The sequence below is a fragment of the Pinus tabuliformis genome, chromosome 6 (assembly GCF_031772625.1).
Source record: "Pinus tabuliformis cultivar Carrire ecotype Pingquan chromosome 6, CPIR1, whole genome shotgun sequence".
NCBI lineage: Eukaryota > Viridiplantae > Streptophyta > Pinopsida > Pinales > Pinaceae > Pinus > Pinus tabuliformis.
In genome coordinates, this window is record NC_142292.1 from 555,176,206 (window position 1) to 555,197,171 (window position 20,966).

At 34.9% G+C, this 20,966-nt stretch overlaps 1 protein-coding gene across 1 annotated transcript; it reads left to right on the forward strand.

Moving 5' to 3' along the window:
• The first annotated feature begins 14,402 nt into the window (after nucleotides 1–14,402).
• Nucleotides 14,403–19,751, forward strand: LOC149259717 (nucleobase-ascorbate transporter 7-like). Its single transcript, XM_089419023.1, has 12 exons — nucleotides 14,403–14,553; nucleotides 16,084–16,181; nucleotides 16,385–16,570; nucleotides 16,683–16,783; nucleotides 16,900–16,975; nucleotides 18,414–18,473; nucleotides 18,673–18,857; nucleotides 18,956–19,052; nucleotides 19,199–19,285; nucleotides 19,382–19,440; nucleotides 19,545–19,636; nucleotides 19,723–19,751. The coding sequence occupies exons 1-12, from the start codon at nucleotides 14,418–14,420 to the stop codon at nucleotides 19,734–19,736; spliced, it is 1,191 nt and encodes a 396-aa protein (XP_089275149.1). The 5' UTR covers nucleotides 14,403–14,417; the 3' UTR covers nucleotides 19,737–19,751.
• Nucleotides 19,752–20,966: the final 1,215 nt, after the last annotated feature.

Genomic DNA, 20,966 nt, shown 5'->3' on the forward strand with positions numbered 1-20,966 from the left:
ATTTATTATATTTAGTCTAATTAATTACAATTTAATGTCTAAGTAATCTTTATGTGATCTAACCAATCATAATATATAATTATATTTAATTAAAGATGTTGTGGCTATTCTTTAATTAATTAAAATTATATGGATCAATAGACATTATCCATTATAAATTTCATAAACAAAAATATACATATATGGAAGGCGGAAACAATTACCGCACTAATCAAACTCTCAAAAAAAAAATTCTTATAAAATTATAAACATTTCTTTAACCAGAGTAAAAAAAATTGTTTAGTAAAATGAATATGTCAAAATAACATTTTAAATAAACTACATACAAGAAAACTATATAAGTAAAAACTGTGACAAATATCAGTATTACTCCAAATGACGACAATAATTCCTCTCAAAATGAGTAAACCTTAAATGCCTTTTAATGAAAACCCTATAAAACAATTTTTTTTTGTTGGGCTTTTGGTTTAAAACCCCACTTGGGCACACAACACCCGAGTTCGATTTTGACTTCGGCACAGTTATCTTTTAACGGGTTTGGAAACCTTAATATAGAATTAAGCTTAATGCGTTGGTTTGTTACATACCAAACATAATAGTTGGTATAACGACTTTGTACCAAATTATGTAACCATAATTAAAAAAAAAAAAAAAACATCACGGAAAAATCTAAGACTGTAATTTATGTTATCATGACAACATAATTTTGGTGAGCAGAAAATACCAAGGCAGAGATAAATGTTACGCTCTGATACCAATGTGAGTTCAAAACATCGATTCTTTAATGCTGAATCTGAACTTAATGCGGAATTAACATAGAATGAAAAACTGAATGCCCAAATGAAAATACGTTAACCATTCTACAATGATGAATTAAATACTTTAAAGAATCTAAAAATGAAACTGTAATGCCCAGGATAAATACCTCCAGCCATTGATGTTAATACCAGTAATGATTTTGGATCCTGGAAACCTTCACCAGTGCTGAGTTTGCAGGCATTGTTTGCTCTATCAAACCGGCAATTTGAAGAAGATTTAAATAATTTCAAAACCGCTGGAGCCAAAAGCTCTTCCAAGAATGAAATGCCGTAAAGTAAATCTAGTCTTCAGAAATTCAATTCACCAAGCGCATGTGCAGGGATACTCTTGTTTGATATTTTCAATATCAAAACTCATTGATGTTAACAACGCTTCTATTATATAACAGAAATCTGATTTATAGCAAGGTATAGACTCCCACTGAATCAATATAGACAGAGTTCCTGAACGCATGCATTAAACTTGAATTACTCCAGCAAAAACTTATAAGGAAGAGCACGTAACAGCGTATAAAGGCTCACGGGAAGAGCACATGACAGCGTACGTTGTACACTATTTAGGAATGAGTAGTGTATAAAAGCTCACGGGACCGCGTATGCACAATGCCACTCGCTTATATATTTTCTTCACATAACAATCGTCAAATCTATGCACAGTGGGGACATAACAACCTCACGCAAGTAGAAAATAAAAGAACAAAGATAATCTAGAAGGTACTTACAAGCTCTGCTCTCTCAACTTGATGGTGTAAAACTGAAGGGGATTGAGATACAAGCTTGGGGACTAAACAAATAAATTTATAGCCAAGCTTCCATCAAGCTTCTGATGGCTATGTGTCATCTGTTCCACGGATCAAGGTAGAGAATTCCAGATGGAGTAATGGACCACTTCAGAAGCTCCCAACAATAAATTTATTAACTGCAGTTGATTTCCTTAATTTAAGGAAATTACTGCAGTTGGTTTCCAGAAATTAAGGAAAAACTGCAGTTGGCTACCATAATTGTAGGCAGCAGTTGGTAAAAAAATTAATGGAGCTTAACATTCACGCCAACTTCGAAATAGGAAAGTCGTTTCGACAAGACAAGCCTCGATTTTCTCCTACCCACCGACTTTGTAAAAACTTCTATAAAATCAATAAATGCTCTTACAGTCCAATCCATCCAGGGATATGAATAATTTTTCACACGAACTGAAAACTAGAACATTGTGTTTGATATGGTGGGTGAATTAACCTTTACTAGCCTACTCCCTTCAAAACGATTCATCTTCCTTTCATTTCATTGAATTTTACGATCCCATGAGTGATTATTCTATTTTCCTCACACAATTTTGGGTCAATATTAGTCATATGATTTTTTTCCTACTGATTCCACTAATCTCATTTTGGTGTCAGCTACATCAACATTCCATATATATTTTTGACCTTCACATGAGAACAACTGCTTACTAGACTGAATCACATTGATTTTGTTTCTAAATGTGAACAAAAACACATTTCAAGACCTAATTGGTGGTGTAGGTTCGCAACATGAGTTTATTATTGAAGGATCATCCTTGAAAAGGCCATTATCACTTTCTCATTTTATTTCTCCAAGCATTGTAATTATGTAATGAAACAATTACGGGTCAAAAACTGTTTGTCATTTACATATTGTTTGAGTGCGGATCTGCAATAGCAATGTACATTTTTTATTTCATAGCTTTTTTCTTATGTGATTTAGAATGTGCATCTTCAATAACATTCGACACTCTATTTGTTGAAATTGAGCGGTTAAGAAATTGGTTAGAATTTGTAAGTTATTAGAATGGCTACATAGTTTGATGCTTTCTACTCTTGAGTATAATCAAATCTTATTCTTATAATAAGTGCTTTCTACTCTTGAGTATAATCAAAGCTTATTCTTATTCAAACTTATTCAAAATTATTATAAGGTTCACAAGATCAAATTTCTATAGATAAATTTTATAGTAGACTTATTTGCTTAATCAACCTGAAATTGATAGGAAAAAAAAATGCAACAAAATTTATTTGAAATTAATTCGACGGACTGATTCCACCGAAAATAATCACTTGCACATTTTTATGCATGACACAAAGATAGCTAAATGTAAAAGAAAGTAGAATAGGAATACATTTCCAATATAAAAATTACTTAAAACCAAACATTCCACTGAAAATACATTTTCGAGGGGAATTCTTATTTAAGACATTCAAAGAAAGAAAACCAAAGTATTATGTGTCATATTTGGAATGGACACATAGATACTTGAAACTCCGAGATGACTGTAATGATGGAGAAATTATGTTTTCACAGAGCCGGGGGAGTGGTGGACACTGTGGGTTTTGCCCATAATTTTTACACTATGAAGGGCCGGAGGGCGGCACTGGTCCTCTGGGTTTCTATTCATTCCATAGACAATCGGGGCTATTAAGCCGACGCTGCTCCACACGTCAATTGCCAGATTGCCCTGCAGCAGCAACATGATTGAGAATGAGCATGAACAGAATGAGCACGGAAAGTATCGCATTATAAACCTTTTTGCCCTCCATCGACTATCAATTATCAATCTTTTCCTGCTTATCTGTTCGTCCAAAAATGACTTCCCTGAGAAATGCCGACAATACACACTATGATGGTTCAGGCCACTCAATATATGTATAAGGAACCTTAACATCCATACCGGCACGGAGACCCAAAATATATATAGTTTGTTATGGTTGTCTGAAATAGCGGTCCGTTTTCTCCGGTTAGCATGAAATACAGAATTTAGAGATGGGTTGCCACATAATTCTTGGTATTAACTAATAACTACAGTTAGAGAAGCCCGACTCGCCATATTTTGCATATATTTATCTTTAGTAATTAGTTGTAATTTCGTTGGTAATAAATAAGTGGTATAGATGACATGAGATCTTGGACTCATGTGGAAAGATTTAACAATGATACCGTGCTTGTATCATTATCAACCAAATCATGTGTAAACGTTGACTGTGACATGCCGACTCTCTAAATCTAGAAGGTAAGGAATTTTTCCCTCATCATTTGGAGTTGATGAAGCATGATACAAGCACAGTTGATGATGCTTTTTGCTGATATGGTTGATAACACTGAAAGGTAAGGAGATTCGTAAGGAAACTTTAAATAGAGAGAACAATTCTTGTTGTCTAGGGTAATGGAAAAGAGTGCCATATCTATTTGATGGTTGGATAAGGGCTAAAAGAATTTATCTAGAGAATATTTGCTGAATTATGAGAAATGAGTTGCACTAAATAATAAGCTTAAGGATGTATTGTACTGAATAATGAGCTTAAATATGTATAGTAGCTCTCTTTTGCACTAATGGTATCAAAGCATGGATTGGAGGTGCAATTCGTTGTTGATTCCTATAGTTGGGTAGTGAAACACTCAAGAACTACCTTTACAATGGACATTAGAGTCTTGATTGGAGGCACAATCCATTGTTGATTCTAAGACTTGGGCAGTGAAACACTCAATAACTGGTTTGGAAGACTTTTTTCGATTTTAAATGGTATTCATATTCATCTTTGCATGGAATTCTTGGCACTTGTAATCTCTTGTGTGATCCATGCATTAAATTGTTAATGAATAAATTATGTTTATAAAATAGTTATGTAGATAAGATTGATGACATTCTCCTAAGGCACGCTTTTGATTAAATCTGATTGTAAACAAAGTAGAGTGCCCCAATGGCCAAGGAAGGCTCTGGATATGTGAGAACTCAATTGGAGGATTAAGAAACAACATAACCTACTTGATAATACGAGTTGGTGACTTTTCAAACCAATTTTTTTAGAGGATTACTTAAATCTGAAAAATTATGTTGTTTCTTAGCAACATAAAAGAAACTTGAGAAATGATTTAGTTTCTAAATAACATAAAAGATATGACTGTTAGTTCACTCTCAATAACATAAAATACATGATTGCTAGTTTTCTTATTGATTGAAACGGCCCTTATTAATGCGTAGGAGATAAACAATATTTTAATAAAACCAAATAGATAATAGTGGATGAGAGGTTGACTCTAATAGATCCTTGTCACTGCCTTTCTGAACAAGGATGGCCATTTCTTTCTTTATTTTGAGATATTACATGTTGGATGCTATTTTTTTAAATTAGCTTAGCCTCATATGTCATACATACATTGAGGTTCATCCACCTTGCATTGCAACACCAATTCACTTCTATGAATGCACTAATATAATTTTTTAACATAGGCAAAACTTTTATTACATTAAAAACCATCCAACATTTTGTCTTGTGACACTTGACCAACATAGATCATAACCTCCATATCTTGGTATGGACTCATCAAAGACTTCACCCATTGGACACCCTATAAGCTACTTGTTAAATCCACCCAACTCTCACTTACCTATAAGTTTCACAAATAACTCTATAAGCATGAATCTACAACTTGTAAACTAAGCCATCAAATATCATCAACAAGCTCACTGATCCATTTGCTACTTCCACTACCTTGCTACAAACATGATCTGTATCTAGAATAAAGCTAGTATCCCATTGTAACCATTATTGAGGCTTTAGTATAGGGTCACTTACATTTCTCAATCAGCCCACTTTAACCCCATACATGAAGCCCAAATACATAATACCAATCACAATTTCACCTAGTGCTCAAGAGGAACACCCTTCCCTAGTTGCAAAAACTATTACAACATAGATTTTAATATATTTCAATATATATTACTTAAAAATAAACAAAAAAAAATGTCAAATTAGTTACAAAATATATGAAAATTTATATTTTTGTAGTAGACTAACCATAATCATTCAAGCATCAACCACTTAGTAGCTGAAACTTATAACATTGTCATCAAAAGATCAAATAGAACATCAACCTTCAATTTTTAACACACAACATTTTTCATTGATAAAATTTAACAAATGATTAATCAGAAGCAGGGACAAAGGAACAAACCCTAAACCTTAAATTTATGAGAAGTAGGAACAAAGCATTTTGAACCCTACAAGCAAGACTATATAAGCTACAAATAAGGGCAGAAATTGTAACAGACGGTAGAAATTCACAACAAATTTAAACAAAGGGCAGTAATCGTAACAAAGGCCAGAAACTCACAGAAAATTTAATTGTTGTTTGATTAATGTAGGGGAAAACTTTTAAATTCTCAAATTTCCAAATTCCATACAAAGTGTAACATCCAATGGAACCACCTTTATCAACAAAGTGTAACATTCCAAGCCTAAACACTCCCTCACCATATATCTGCCCCCCTACCCACCAACTTAAAGGCATAAAAATGAATACCCAGAAGCAGGAACAAAGGAACAATACCTAAACCTACAAGAAAGACTATATAACCTACAAGCAAGCAGATAAATCGTAATAGAGGGAAAAAATCATAACAAGAGGAAAAACTTCACAACAAATTTAAATAGAGGGTATAAATTCACAACAAATTTAAGTCCTACTTGATTAATGTAGGGGAAAACCTTCAAATTCCCAAATTGTAGATAACAACAATGCCACTAGACCCAAATTCACAAATTCCAGACAAAAAATTTAAGTGTTGAATAACACAATATATGAATTCCCAAATTTTAGACAACAAATTTAATTGTTGAAGAACAAAGTGCCTGGCAGGATTTAGAATGCTATCGGGAGAGCTGCAAAACCCACCAGCATGTCAAAATGTCCCCCATACCCCGCCATACCTCTTCTACAATAGCTACCTGCAACACAAACTTGCAAACACTGGGAAAAATTAGAAATTTGGCAAAAACCTAAAAAAATTTCAAAAAAAAACCCATTATCTTGAAGAATTACTTTCATGTACCTCGAAACCTGCATGTTGACCACCGAATTGCATAGAATCTCCAACTGGATCCTTCCCAAACAATAGGCCATGAGGATGAAACAACATGACAGGTATTTATAAACCCTCGATGGTGCAAAACAAACAACAACATCGGAACTGTTAAACCCCCCTCAAAACATATGAATCAACCACACCTGCAACCCTAAACAAAAAATAACCACCACTAACAACAACGGCAATCATGGTCAAGAAACCACGCGATAAATCCTAAACAACCAAAGAAACCCTGCAAACAACATCACCCGGTGAGCAGCGGCAGAATGATAGACAAAGTGAGCTATTTCCCACACATCAGACCTGCACGAAATAACACAGAGCTATGAAGAAATTGCGTAAAACATGGTGGATGAAATCCTAAACCTCACATAACTACCTGTATTTAATGCATCCACCTACCACATAACTAAATTTGTGGTGTCTCCACGCCAACGGGTGAGGTGGTCGAGAGGGCACACAGGTAATCGCATCCGTCCCCTATATGCTTGAAATTGCACATTAGTCTATTTGTTGGAGTAACAAAGGCCCTGTTTGATGTTTCATCTTCAAGATATTTTTCCATTGTTATTTTATCAAGTTGTATGGGTTTACAAAGCCTTAGATGATTTTTTTTTTTTACTATGACATATCGTGGAGAAGCGTTTCTAAATAATAGCCTTGACAACTATTTTGGTGGTTTCTAGGGCCACATCTAGACGATAGCACATAATTTCTCTATTTGGCTTCTCCACCATAGAGTGCAAATGCATGAATCCACCAACATCATCGATTTTCTCTCTTTGGTGATGACACGCATTTAAGTTTTTCCATGATAAATTACAGGAGAGCCAAATTTCACACCAACTTCGAAATCGGGAGGCGGTTTCAACAGGACAACCCCCGATTTTTTCCTACCTACCGACTCTGTAAAAAATTCTATAAAAAATCAATCAAGTGGTCTTACAGTCCCATCCAACAAGGAATCTGAATAAGTTTCCACATCAACTAAAAACTAGGGCATTGTCTTTGAAATGGGGAGTGAATTAGCCTTTACCATCCTACTCCCTTCTAAATGATTCAACTTCTTTTCTTTTTATTGAATTTTACGATTCCATGGATGTTTTTTCTATTTTCCTCACATAATTTTTGGTGAATATTATTCATATGATTTTTTTCCAATCGATTCAACTAATCCCATTTTGGTGTTCAGCTAAGTCAACATTCCAAATATATGGTTGACTTTAGCACAAGAAAAACTACTTACAAGATTGAATCAAATTGATTTTGATTCTAAATGTGCAAAAAAACATTTCAAGACCTAATTGGTGGTGTAGGTTGGCAACGTGACTTCATTATTGAAGGATCATCCTTGGAAAAGGCTATTATCACCAGGGAAAATTTTAAGAACCCCCCTAAATTTATATGTATAGTAAATGGCCGAATCTCCATGGTATATAGGAAAAATTGAAGGTTCGTTTATCAATAATATAATATGTGTATATAATTTTTTGGCGAATCTCTCACCGGGAATGGCGAATATTTTACTCAATTATAAAATCTTCTAAGATCTTAGCGAGTCTTTCACTAAATAATAAAACTTTGTAAAGTCCTAGTGAATCCTAGCATTGTGAACTCTTAAAGAATTTTTTGAAAAACTATAAAACCATATATGACAAGAGCCATATGGTGGCAATATCACTTTTTTTTTAACATTTCCACGACATGGAACTTGTTTATAAAATTATAGAAAAGCCAACCAAGTCCCTTATAATATGCAGGTAAGCTTATAACAAAGTATGATACCTCTACTATGCTTGTCTTCATTCAAGTGTCATAGTTGATATACTTAACACTGTGAATCACAACTCTCTCAGAACTCAACTCTATAGCGTAATTAAAACCTTTGGAAATTGAGTCTGACAACTCTATAAAAAGGATTAGTGAAATAGAAGCTTTTGTGAATGAGCCCACTAACTATCACTACTAAACAATCAATCTAGACTATGAAGTCTTCCATTTTGATCACAATCGTGCTTACGATCAAGGGAGTGCGACCACCTGGCCTGACATAATGGCCATCATAGCCAATAATCAACAACCACCTTGCAAGGACATCCTAGCTCATGTCTCATGAATTTTATTCATCAATCTTAACTGATATAAATCTTATAAAGATAATATTAGAATCCTATCTAGATTCACTGTTAATACAAAGGTAAAGGAAATTTTCTAGCTCAAGGCACTAGCCAATACAACCTTTGGTATTTGTGACCCCTTTGTGGGGATGCACCTACCCTACCCCATTGGGTTTCTTCTTGGTAACATAGTTCAAGGATCACAAGACTTTCCAATCTTCCTACTCCATTAGACACACTTTATATGCTATACATAATGAATGGAAAAGAAGCATTATAGAACACAAAATTTCACAGAAGGAAGAAAAATATTAGCTAGTTCAATATCAAAATCTTAACCACTGATTAATAAAGAATAACAAGTAGTGCAATGAATTGTTTCGAGTTATTTATTTACAAGCTGTAAATAATGTAGTGGAATGGAAAATATTACTTAGGAAACCCTTCAATATTTTCTACTAATATGTCTGTGCATGTACATATGAAATTAAGAGCATTGTTGAATACAGAGTTTCCTTTTCTCTTGCCTCCATTTTGACAAATCAATGTGAAATCAGTGTCACTTTGAATCTCCTTTTCTGTGTGGATGTTTTGACAAATCAATGTGAAATCAAAGTCACTTTGAATTTCCTTTCCTGCAAGGGATCACATCCATAGTTGATTAGTAAAAGATAATCTGCTATATATTATGTTCAAGAAACTGACTGCAATCTACAGTGGAAACGTGACCTCAATTCTTATTATGACTTTGAATATCTCACGAAAACATAAGAAATAAAATTCATATTTCCTTAGTAGCTAGAAAACAATCACTCCATCATTACAAGACCACCTAGATTTTGGCACTTAATCTAAATAATGGCACTAGTTGCAGTGCTTATTTGCATTAACACCATGGAAAAGTAACAACAATGTTTTAAAGCACACTTAGTGGAAAATTTGTAACGTTCCGAGAATATTTAATGATAGCATCTGAACCTCGTAGCTATGGTGGGGAAACTAGGGAACCCAAATCTTGGAAGATATCTCATACCAAATCTGAGAAAAAAATAAAAAATTAAAAAAATCAAAACCTATAAATCAAGCAATGTATTTTTTAAAAATCAAATACGATTCCTTTAACTAATAGTTAAATTGTGGTGATATATTTAAATATTTATTAAGATGGGAACTTCAAACCATGGAATATTACCTTTGTCATTACTGTCATCCCGTAGTGACTGAGATTAGAAATCAATACTTATGGAAAGATTGTAAGAAATTCTGTGAAATAGTAAAGCATAACCTCTATTTTCAAGCAAAAAAATCAAGACATTGTTACATCAAGAGCCATAATTGATACCAATGAATCAAGTCCTTGTATAGCACAGGCTTGTTTCACAACCTCTATTTTCTCAATAACAAAATCAAGACATTGTATGTGGTTATTGCCAAAAGGAAACTGCGTTCTAATATGGAAGAGGATCTTATCAAAAGACATGGATTTATTCAAAGCTACAAAGCCTAATGGGTTACTGAAAAATAAGTTGGAATATGGGATCATGATACTTAAATTGAAAAAATATGCTTTCCTTTTAGAAACATTACATTTATACAATGTTTTTTGAAAGCATTAGAATTTGAAATTGGGCCTTTTTATCAAGACAAATTCATTAAGAGAATGTACTTTCCTACCTAAAACATTGTATATATCTAAGAAAAACTTGAAAAGCATAAAATAACTTAGCATAATGTACTTTCTTTCCTTCCCTGACATTCTTAAAGAGTTGAGGTTCCCCAAGTCATCAGGTAACTTTCGAAGGAAATGACAGTTAGTAATAGTCCAATTCACAACCCAAGATGTGTCAAAATTAGAGGGGGCATCTCCTCCAAATCACAAAAGTGCTCTAGGTTAAAATCTAGCATTATTGGAAGCTTAATGCTCGACTGGGTGTTATTGAACCCAGACATTTTTCCAATCTTCACTAAAAGCTTAAAGATAGCTTCTATAAGTTCTACATGACTTTACTATGCTCTTGAGGTGGGGGCACATGCAACCTCTCCAAGTGAATGGTCTTAAACTAAGTGAAGATAAGGTTGATAGATCATTCAGTGTGGATCTCTTTAACCCACAATTGAATACTATGTCTCTCTTGAACCCATAATTGAATAATATTAGGACTTTCAAATTATGGAACTCAAAAATGTTGGAAGAAAGAATTTTTTTCGAGAAAAGAGTAAAATTAAAGCCTCTGCTTGAGGAAAATTGATGTCACACCACTAATACTTCTCCATGGAATCTGTATAGGTAAACAAAAAATGTAGAATTGCATGAGAATATTGTGTTTATTGAATACACAAATGAAATCATTGCATTTCTTTAAAATATCTTTTGAAATCAAAATTACCGAAATTAAATATCGATAACCTAGTTGGTGTAGGATAAAATTCACCTGTGTCATTCACAAAAAGCATGAGAAAAAACCTAATACTATATATAAAACCAAGAAAAATTCAAATTCATCACTTCTAGGGACCTCATAACCACCCTGCCAATACACAAGTATGTTCCTGTTTCCAGTTAGAAAAATTACCCAAATTACAATCTGTTTACCCTAGCCTATGTTGGAAAGTTATAGAAGGGTGACTAGTGCAATCAATCCATTCCCTTTTAGCCCTGGATTTGTTTCAGTTTAAAACAGAAGTATACATAATATACTTGTTCAATGTCTATGCTTTAACCATTCACTTTAGGATGTTTTTACAATCAAATTTCCTAAGTCTATTTAATATCTTCATTATCATAAAAACCAACCTATATCCATCTTAACTCTACTTCTACCACTCTTATTGGGATGAAATCTATTTATCCCTTGAGCATTTGGTAGACCCAGAATTAAGATGGATCTAAGATATAGAATTTCCCCTTAAATAGTCTATTCTCATATGAATACCATGGTATTACCATGGGTCAATACCATGGGTTATCATAAACTTGGAGCTTAAAAATTACTATTAGTAATTTATAAAAATTAATAATATTAATAGTTGATTTTTATTTTATTTTTTATTTTAACCAAGCTAAAATGTTCAACATAAATAGCCCCATGGGATAGCTCAATTGGTTGAGTTCTCGTTGCTAAGTACCTTGCGAATTGGGAGGCCACGAGGTCAAATCTCCTCGACGCCCTTGGGGTTAAGCTCGCCCAGGAAAGCCGATGGGTAGATCCCTTCGAGTGGATCTGCCTGGATTATTACCCATGGATGTAGCGGCCACTCAGTGACCGTGAACCACAGTTTAAAAAAAATGTTTAACATACATTAAATTACAAGATCCATTTTTAATCTTGATCCACAAAGCCTCGAGAGGGATCAAATATTTTTTAACTCTATGCTAGTTTACATATCACGATATTTGATACCTATCAAGATGGATTTATGCTGGTTTAATTCCCCCATTTAAATGCGCTACATTCCAGGTGAATACCATGGGTCAATACCATGTGCTATTTTTATTTTTGTTAATACTAATATTAGGGTTAATAATGTTTTTTTCCATGATATTAATAACAATCTAGCCCATGGTATTTGTCCCATAGTATCTTTCCTATAGGTTTCACTTAAACATAATGCATTTTTTTAGTGTTCATAAATATAAGGTGACTTATGGAGTAAATACAAAAAAATGTTTTATTTGTTTACCATACCTCTCGTTTACTATTATATATTTATTAATTTACAATACATCTTTTAGAAATATGGTACTTGGCCCATACGATTCACTTAAGTAAAACCTCTTTTTTGAGCCTTCATAAATAGAACGAGGGTTATGGACTAAATATAAAAAGAGGTTTTATTTATTTACCATAAGTCGAGTTTATTTTTATTTTTATTTATTTACCATACCTTTTGAGTAAGTATAAAAAGACATTTTACTTATTTACCATACCTCAACTTTACTTATATTTTTATTTATTTACACCCTTGTATATATATAAGGTGACTTATGGAGTAAATATAAAAAATGTTTTATTTATTTACCATACCTCTCATTTATTTATATTTTTATTAATTTAACATACCTCTTTTATAAATATGGTATTTGGCCAATAGGATTCACTTAAATAAAACATATTCTTGAAAATTAGGGCGAATAGAAGGTTGTAACTCCTAATTTCAAGGGCTAAATTTACCTTTTTTACCCTCTTCCTTAAAATAAAGTGGGCTACTTGCGGTGATTTGTAAAAATGTACTATGATACAAAATATTCACCCACTAAAAATTTAAAACCCCTTAATTTCCCCAAAGGGGGAACATTCGCCCCTAAAATTTTCCATGATTATCACTTTCTCATTTTATCTCTTCAGGAATTTTCATTATGTAGTGAAACAATTAGTGGTTGAAAAATGTTGTCATTGGCATATTATTCAAGCGCGCATTTGCAATAGCAATGTCCATTTTGTATTTCATAGCTCTTTTCTTATACGATTTAAAAACATGCATCTTCAATCAAATTTGACACGCTCTATTCGTTGAGATTGAGTTGTTAAGAAAATGGTTAAAATTACAAAGTTATCAAAATTTCTTTCTATTTGTTGAGATTGAGAATTGCTCTCTATTTGTTGAGATTGAGTTGTTAGGAAAATGGTTAAAATTACTAAGTTATTAAAATTTCTAAATAGCTTGATACTCTCAACTCTTGAGTTTAGTATAATCAAAATCAACAAAGCCATTTTATTCATATTCAAACTGGTTTTATTCATATTCAAACTTATTATAAGCTTCGCATGACAATATCAAATTTCTGCGGGCTAAATATTATAGTAAATTTATTTGCTTAATCAACCTGAAATTGATGAAAAAAATATGGAACAAAATTTATTTAAAATTAATTCGACGGAGTGATTCCACCGAAAATACATTATAAAATAATCACTTGGACAATTTTATGCATGACACAAAGATAGCTAAATGTAAAACAAACTAAATTGGGCAGATATTTTCAATATAAAAATTACTTCAAACTAGTCATTCCACTGAAAATACATTTTCGAGGGGAATTCTTATTTATTAGGCCGATAGGCCTTCCTTTGGAACAGACTTTCGTCGTCCCTTTGTCTCCCGTGCTGACATGTGGTCAGTCGTCCCTTCGTCGTCCTTTCGTTTTAGATGTTGACACCTGGCGTGTACATTTAGCAGGCGCACAACATCTTCTTCAATTTTAATTGTCATGGTCTTAACCGAGAATTTTGCCGCTGGTGCCGGCAGAAATATCCGCAAATTTGTTACAAATTCGTGTAATTCCTGAGCAAATCGTTACAAATTACTCCTGCTTTCTTCGACCATATTTGTCTGTTTTATGCTCTTCAGGTTCTCTTCCACGCCCTCTGCAATAATGTTTGCTTTGGGGTATTTGTTTGAGGAGGGAAAGAGGTTTCATGTGTAAATACTTTAATAGCTGGAGTGAACAGCCAGTCTAGAAGGCTTAGTTTCCTTTGTTTTTTTTCTTGGCTGGCAGAATCATTACAGGGGACGCTGGGAGGCTATTACTTTGGAGCAGCGGTTCCCACTTGTGATTGGGGAGTGCGGGAGAAAATTCTGTGAGCAGATTCTAGCGTTGTAAGTATGGCAGGAGGAGGCGGTGGTGGTGGCGGGGGAGGTGGTGGCGGCGGAGCTCCTAAGGTTGATGAATTGCAGCCCCATCCGGTCAAGGATCAGCTTGCAGGAATAGATTTCTGCATAACCAATCCTCCTCCATGGCGTATGGTCTCTTTAACATGATACTGGTTTTTAATGCTTTCTGTACCTAACTGCATATCTTGTATGTGTTTTGTCTTAGACTGATAAGGTTTTCCAGCTGGAGACGGTTTACAGTTACCGTTACCTATAATGGCTCAACCTTGTCTATCAATGCATTTTATGCTTGGCCCAAACTGCAAATCTTGCTCTAGCTCTTTGCCATTCATTTTTCTTGTTGCCCAACTTCTAATCCTGCTCAATAATTTCTTAAATGCATTATGCCTATGACTGATTTGCATCTCTGTTTTCTGAAACCATGTCTGATGTAGTTTAACTATTGTCCAACTGCATATCTTGAGATGAAGCTCTCTCTCATCCATTTTGCGAGCCCGTGCGCATACTCCCCTTAGATATGAGTTTTGCCTAATTTTTCTGCATACCTTGTTCTGCAATTGTTTTCCGTTCTAAGTTTATTCTGCATAACTTGTTCTCCAACTGATTTTCGTTCAGTCAGTGAATAACTTGCTGCAAATCTTGCAATGGAAACATTTTAAATGCAAATAATTTTTTCTATAACTGTTTGTAATGCAATTTATCCGAGATCTATATGCATCCTCTGCCCTGAAATCCCTCTCAATGCATTTTGTCACCATTTCATATGGCTATCTTGCACTGGAACTATTTGCAGGGTATTTTGCGTATGCTCTATATGCATATATTTCAATGAAACTGATCTTATGCAGTTTGTCTGTGCCTCTGGCTCTGCTGTATACTTTTCCCCTATGACTGTGGCTGTCACTAAAACATTTTACCCTTTACCCATCTGCGTGTCCTACTCCGAATTTCCTTATATTTTTCTATAACTCTTCTCAGACTGGCGATCTAAGTATTTACTTATTATGGTTTTCATGTTCTAAGTATTTACTTATTATGGTTTTCATATGAAGGCCCTATAAAGCATTTTACATTATTTGTCTGCAAATACTGCTCTGAATTTGTTTCTATTATTTTAAATCCCCTCTTAGACCAGCCACCAAGCATTTACTTACTACCATTTTCCATATTAAAGTTGTATAAAGCATTTTTGCCCATTGCCCATCTTCGTATCCTTCTCTGAGCTTATTTCTGATAAGTTTCTTTCAGAGACCTAAGTTTACTTATTATGTTTTTCATATTAAGCTCCTAGAAAGCATGTTGCTGATTACTCATGTCCATAGCGTGCTTGGAACATGCTTCTTTTCTGTTAAAGGCCCTCTCAGACTGGCGACCAAGTATTTACTTACAGTGTTTTTCATATTAAGGCCTCTTATTTTGGATCTGGTGCTAATAGTTTTTTAGTTCACTGTGTTTTTCACTGGTTTATATTTGCCGAAATTTTTTGACGGAGACATTGTCTCCATGTTTTATGAGCGCATCCCGCTCTGCATCTGTTTCAAATGCATTTTACCTCCAACCTGTATACATATTTAGCTTTGTAAACTTCAAATTTGATGTTCATATTATTGCTTTTCATGTTTAGACACAATCGAAAATTTGACTGCTTTTGTTGCAGCGGAAGCCATCTTATTAGGTTTCCAGCACTATTTGGTGATGTTGGGCACCACTGTTATCATCCCTTCGATGCTTGTTCCTATGATGGGTGGCTCCAACGTAAGTAGAAAGCACAACCCACTTCACTTTTTTGTCTACGACAGTGGAACCCTAAAATTTGATTACAGGAGGACATATAAGCAGTCCATTCTGATACGCTTTGAGTTCTATTCAATTGTGGAAAAATGTGTGGTTCACCAGCTTGGACTTCACCTTAGGTTACACTCCAACCGCTGTTGACTGAAATTTATATGTTTGTGCAGGAGGATAAGGCTAAAGTTATCCAGACATTACTGTTTGTAGCAGGTCTTAATACACTATTCCAAACCACATTTGGTAGTAGGCTGCCTGCTGTTATAGGAGGCTCATATGCCTTTATCCTTCCTATCCTTCCTACAGTTTCCATCATTGGTTCCGGCAGAAACCAAGGCATTCTCGATAATGGTGACGTATGTAACAGTCTATCTCGTGTCTTGGCGTTGCTAGAATTTTGTGTGGATGTAGTTGATAGTCTCCAGTTGCTTGCTGACATGGAAACTGGTTTTCTCAATCTGTCTGTAGAGATTTAAGCATACCATGCGAGGAATACAGGGCGCTCTGATTGTTGCTTCCGCTCTGCAAATCATCCTGGGATTCAGTGGTCTGTGGGCTGTTGTTATAAGGTTGGTTTGATCTCTATGCATTTTCTCAAGTATTTTCATGCAAATTTGCTACATGTACTAAGGATTTACAGTCTGTAGATCCTGATTTGTTGTCTTGATGGCATGGTGCCTGTTAGGTATCTGAGTCCTCTTTCAGCAGTTCCGCTAATAACTCTTGTAGCTCTTGGGCTCTATGAACTTGGGTTCCCGGGGGTAAGTGGACACTGAGCACCATTTCTGTTATGTTCACTTGGCTTAAACAAATTCTATTTCAGAAGCTGATCTCTATTACACTCACTTGGTATTAAACAAATTTTCTATTTGCTTGAAGAGAATTCATATGCTTCAAGTTTCAATGAATACCATAACTGCATTTGAGTTATATGGGCATAGAATTCCTAAGCTTGAGTGCCCTAGTCCAGCATTTTTGTTAGTTAATATGGAAAGCTGCAGGGTACTCAAAATTACAGTGTGATTACAACTGGTTTGGAACAGAAGGACCTGCTCAAGTATGCTAGCTAACTTGAATAGCACCCATATTGCTTGGATAATTACAGGCTTGATGACTATTTCTATTAAACAAGGTCCATCTGTTGGACTTTCATTTATCTTGAAGCAATAGATATTTTGATTTGATATCTGCAGACTTTTCTTTTGAATGGAGGCAGTATGTGCTTTTCTGCATCGTAGGTGATTTCTGGACAGATAGTTTGGTTGGAACTTAACACCTGCTTTTACACAGATACTCAGGATGAAATATATTGCATGAACTAGATGAAACAGAAAATATTTTTGGGAAATGTATTATGAATAAAAAAATGTTTCAGAAATGTTTGACTTAGATTAGTCCTGATTTACTCCTAATTATATCGTCTAATATATATTTAAGGTTTAAATTTTTAACACAATAGCATATTATGTACGATCTTTATTAATATTAATCACATTAGTAATAAGCAATGTTCGGAGTTGGACTGTTTCACAATGGATCATGGTAAGTTCTGAAAAGAATTATTTCCAGTTTGTTTTGAAACTTCTCTTGTGAAAATTTAAGCTATAATGACTAAATGACATAGCTACTGAATCTTTTTGAATCCGGTGGATTCGATTTTACTTGAGCTGATACACTTTCTAGCTTGAGTAGCTAGCATAGATGAAGTCCCTTCATTGGTTCAAATGTATTTCAGAAATATTTGCATGCAGTAAAAGTATTAGTGCCTAGCATAAATATTAAGAATGACCCGACTCAAGTGTTGTCAATGCACTGAACTTTAACTCACTAAAATTGACCTCAGATGTCTTCAACCAAATCATGTCAGTTTATTCAGCTATTAGTTAATAGCCCAACTCTTGGTTTTTATTATAACTTTCAACCAGTTAAACTTGCATTTACAATAATAAGTTTTGGGTCCTATCGAAACCAGTTTTGAAATTTTCAATAGATTGATAGGTTTTTCACTTCAAACTTGGAATTTCTTCTGTTCACCAAACACCCATACGTTTGGATATCCATATTACCTGCCTTCAAATTTATGTTTGGATGTATATTTTGTAATATCTATTCTATTTGAATTTCCGTTTTGTTTGAAAATATATCCCCTTTTTTTGAAAAAAAGTCAAATGAAGTGTTGTACTCTGATGCTATTTACAGGTGGGGAAATGCATTGAAATAGGGCTTCCACAGCTTATTTCACTGGTCTTCTTTTCACAGGTAAGAAATTAACCAATTACCATTATGTATAAACTTCTAGAGTGAGTATCTCTCTAGATATATATCATATATCCTGTTCCTAGTCTTTCCATGCTTTTTAAAATCTGTTGTATTAAATGATTTGTAATTGGAAAGATTGTGGCGCTAATTTGTTGCAGAATGAAACTAACTAATTAAACTGTTTTGTCCTCCCTTTCAGTATGGTCGACATATCAGGACTCGTAAGAAGCCTTTATTTGAGCGTTTTGCGATCATAATTGCAGTTGCTATTGTGTGGGCATATGCCCATATTCTCACTGTAGGTGGAGCATACAAGCATGCCCATCAAAGGACCCAAGCCCATTGCCGAACAGACCGTTCTAGACTAGTTAGTGGTGCCAAATGGTATGCATTCTTACAAGAAGCATGCATACTAATTGTCATGTCATTTCATACAGTACGTTCTCATGCAAAGCCTCAGCATGGTCTTTATTATTCTGCAGGATAAGTGTTCCATATCCATTTCAATGGGGAGGACCTGTTTTTGATGGAGGACAGTCTTTTGCAATGATGGCTGCAGCATTTGTGTCTCTTGTTGAGGTCTGCCTGCTTGACATATATCAGATATTCTTTCTTCTCTTTTATTTTCTTTATCCCTTTGACATTTCTGATAGTTATCTCTGGGTTTCTATTTAAAATCAAATTTGGGTATTGACTGCTATTTTTTTTCTTTCATAAATTTGCAGTCTACTGGTACATTCTATGTTGTTTCAAGGTTTGCAAGTGCCACACCTCCTCCTCCATCTATCATCAGCCGTGGTATAGGCTGGCAGGTAAGGAAAGGGATGCGTTGCTTTCACCCTTATGGCTTCAGGTAATTGGAAGATTGTATCATTGTCGTTGATGGAATGTAATGGTCCTCTCTACAGGGAATTGGAATTTTATTGGATGGGATGTTTGGAACTGGAAATGGGTCCACAGTATCAGTGTAAGAACCAGGCAACTTGACCCATTTCTGGCAACTTTAGCTGCAACTTGACCCATTTCTGGCAATACTAGCTCTGAAATTTGCCTTATCTTGGGAATTTGCAGTGAGAATGCGGGTCTTTTGGGGTTGACACGAGTTGGGAGTCGCAGGGTGCTCCAAATATCAGCAGGATTTATGATATTCTTCTCTGTTCTTGGTGATAATCAACTCAAGTTAGGATATTGTTCTCATTTTCCCTAGTCTAAGATTTTGCATTGCTAATTTCATGTTAATGTGTTCCAGGTATTGTGGATTAGGGTTCACGGTAGTGGATGAGATTGCCTATTATTTATGATGTTCTGCGTATTGAGTTGTGGATAGCGGTGAACAGGTCTCATGAGCTGTCGTTGTGTAAAGAACAATGCATCGAGCTCTAGAATTTGAGGCTTCGTTTATTAGGGTTTGAAGCAGTGGAACATATTCCGTTTCTTTATAAATTTCTGCAAATTGAGTCGGGGATACCAGTGAAAAATTCATGTGAGCTGCCTTCGTGTAAATAATAGGGAATCGAGCTCTAGACTTCGAGGTTTTGTCGATTAGGGTTTGAAATAGTGGATTGGATTCCGTATTTATACTATGATGTTCGAATTGAGCTATGGATAGCTGTGAACAGGTCTTGTGAGCTGTGGTGAATGAGGGATGGGGTGTATGTTTTGCCAAGCAGCTAGCTCCAGCCCCCGTGGAAGAACCTGCAAGCCCTAGGGAAAGGCCTGTTCAGATTACATCTGGAAGAAGGTCAAATGCTTCTGTCCAGAAGCTCGAGAATGTTCAAGTCTCCAAGAGGAAAGAGGTAGCCAAGGTGAGAAGTAAACGCAACGCTGATCTTGCCGCAGATTTGGCAGAGCCGGCACGGGAGAGGCGGAGGGAGAAGCCCAATCCCAGGCTGAGCAATCCTCCCAAGCACGTACATTGAGAGCAAGTTGCTGCGGGATGGCCCACCTCGATTTTAGTTGTTGCTGGAGAATCTATCAAAGGGTGGATTCGACGCCGTGCAAAGACCTTCGAGAAGCTTGATAAAGTAAGTGATAATAGTAATTATAGATTATATTGTTTGCATAATTGTTTAGGTTTGGACGCTGTAGTTGTCTATGAAAGCTGCTCCATATTTTTGTTTCTTCCATTAGTCTTGCACAAGAGAACCTTGTGGTAAATGCAGTTTCATATATCTCGCATTTCCTCAGGTCGAGTTTATGGGTTCTTTTTATGCCTCATGACACAGAAAGTGTGAATATTCGATTCAATTTATTAAGAACAGGGTATGGTAAACTCATACATGAACACTTAAACAACTTGATATTTCCATGATAATATATGGAAGTCAATATGCCCATATCATGAAAATATATGGTGAATGAAATAAATTGAACCCCGACATTTTCATGGTACTTATTTATAGCACCCTTGAACTAGTGTCAGCGAGGTCTATAGAACAGCACTTGTGTCAAAATGAAGTTGTCCTGGCTATCAACTACCTTTCTTTATGATTT

What these genes read in the sequence shown, in the direction of transcription:
- LOC149259717 (XM_089419023.1), top strand. Translation starts at nt 14,418, where the DNA reads ATGGCAGGAGGAGGCGGTGGTGGTGGCGGGGGAGGTGGTGGCGGCGGA. An exon ending in CTGTGGGCTGTTGTTATAAG is followed by an intron (nt 16,784 to 16,899) that starts GTTGGTTTGATC and finishes GGTGCCTGTTAG; the next exon opens with GTATCTGAGTCCTCTTTCAG. An exon ending in ATGAACTTGGGTTCCCGGGG is followed by an intron (nt 16,976 to 18,413) that starts GTAAGTGGACAC and finishes TGCTATTTACAG; the next exon opens with GTGGGGAAATGCATTGAAAT.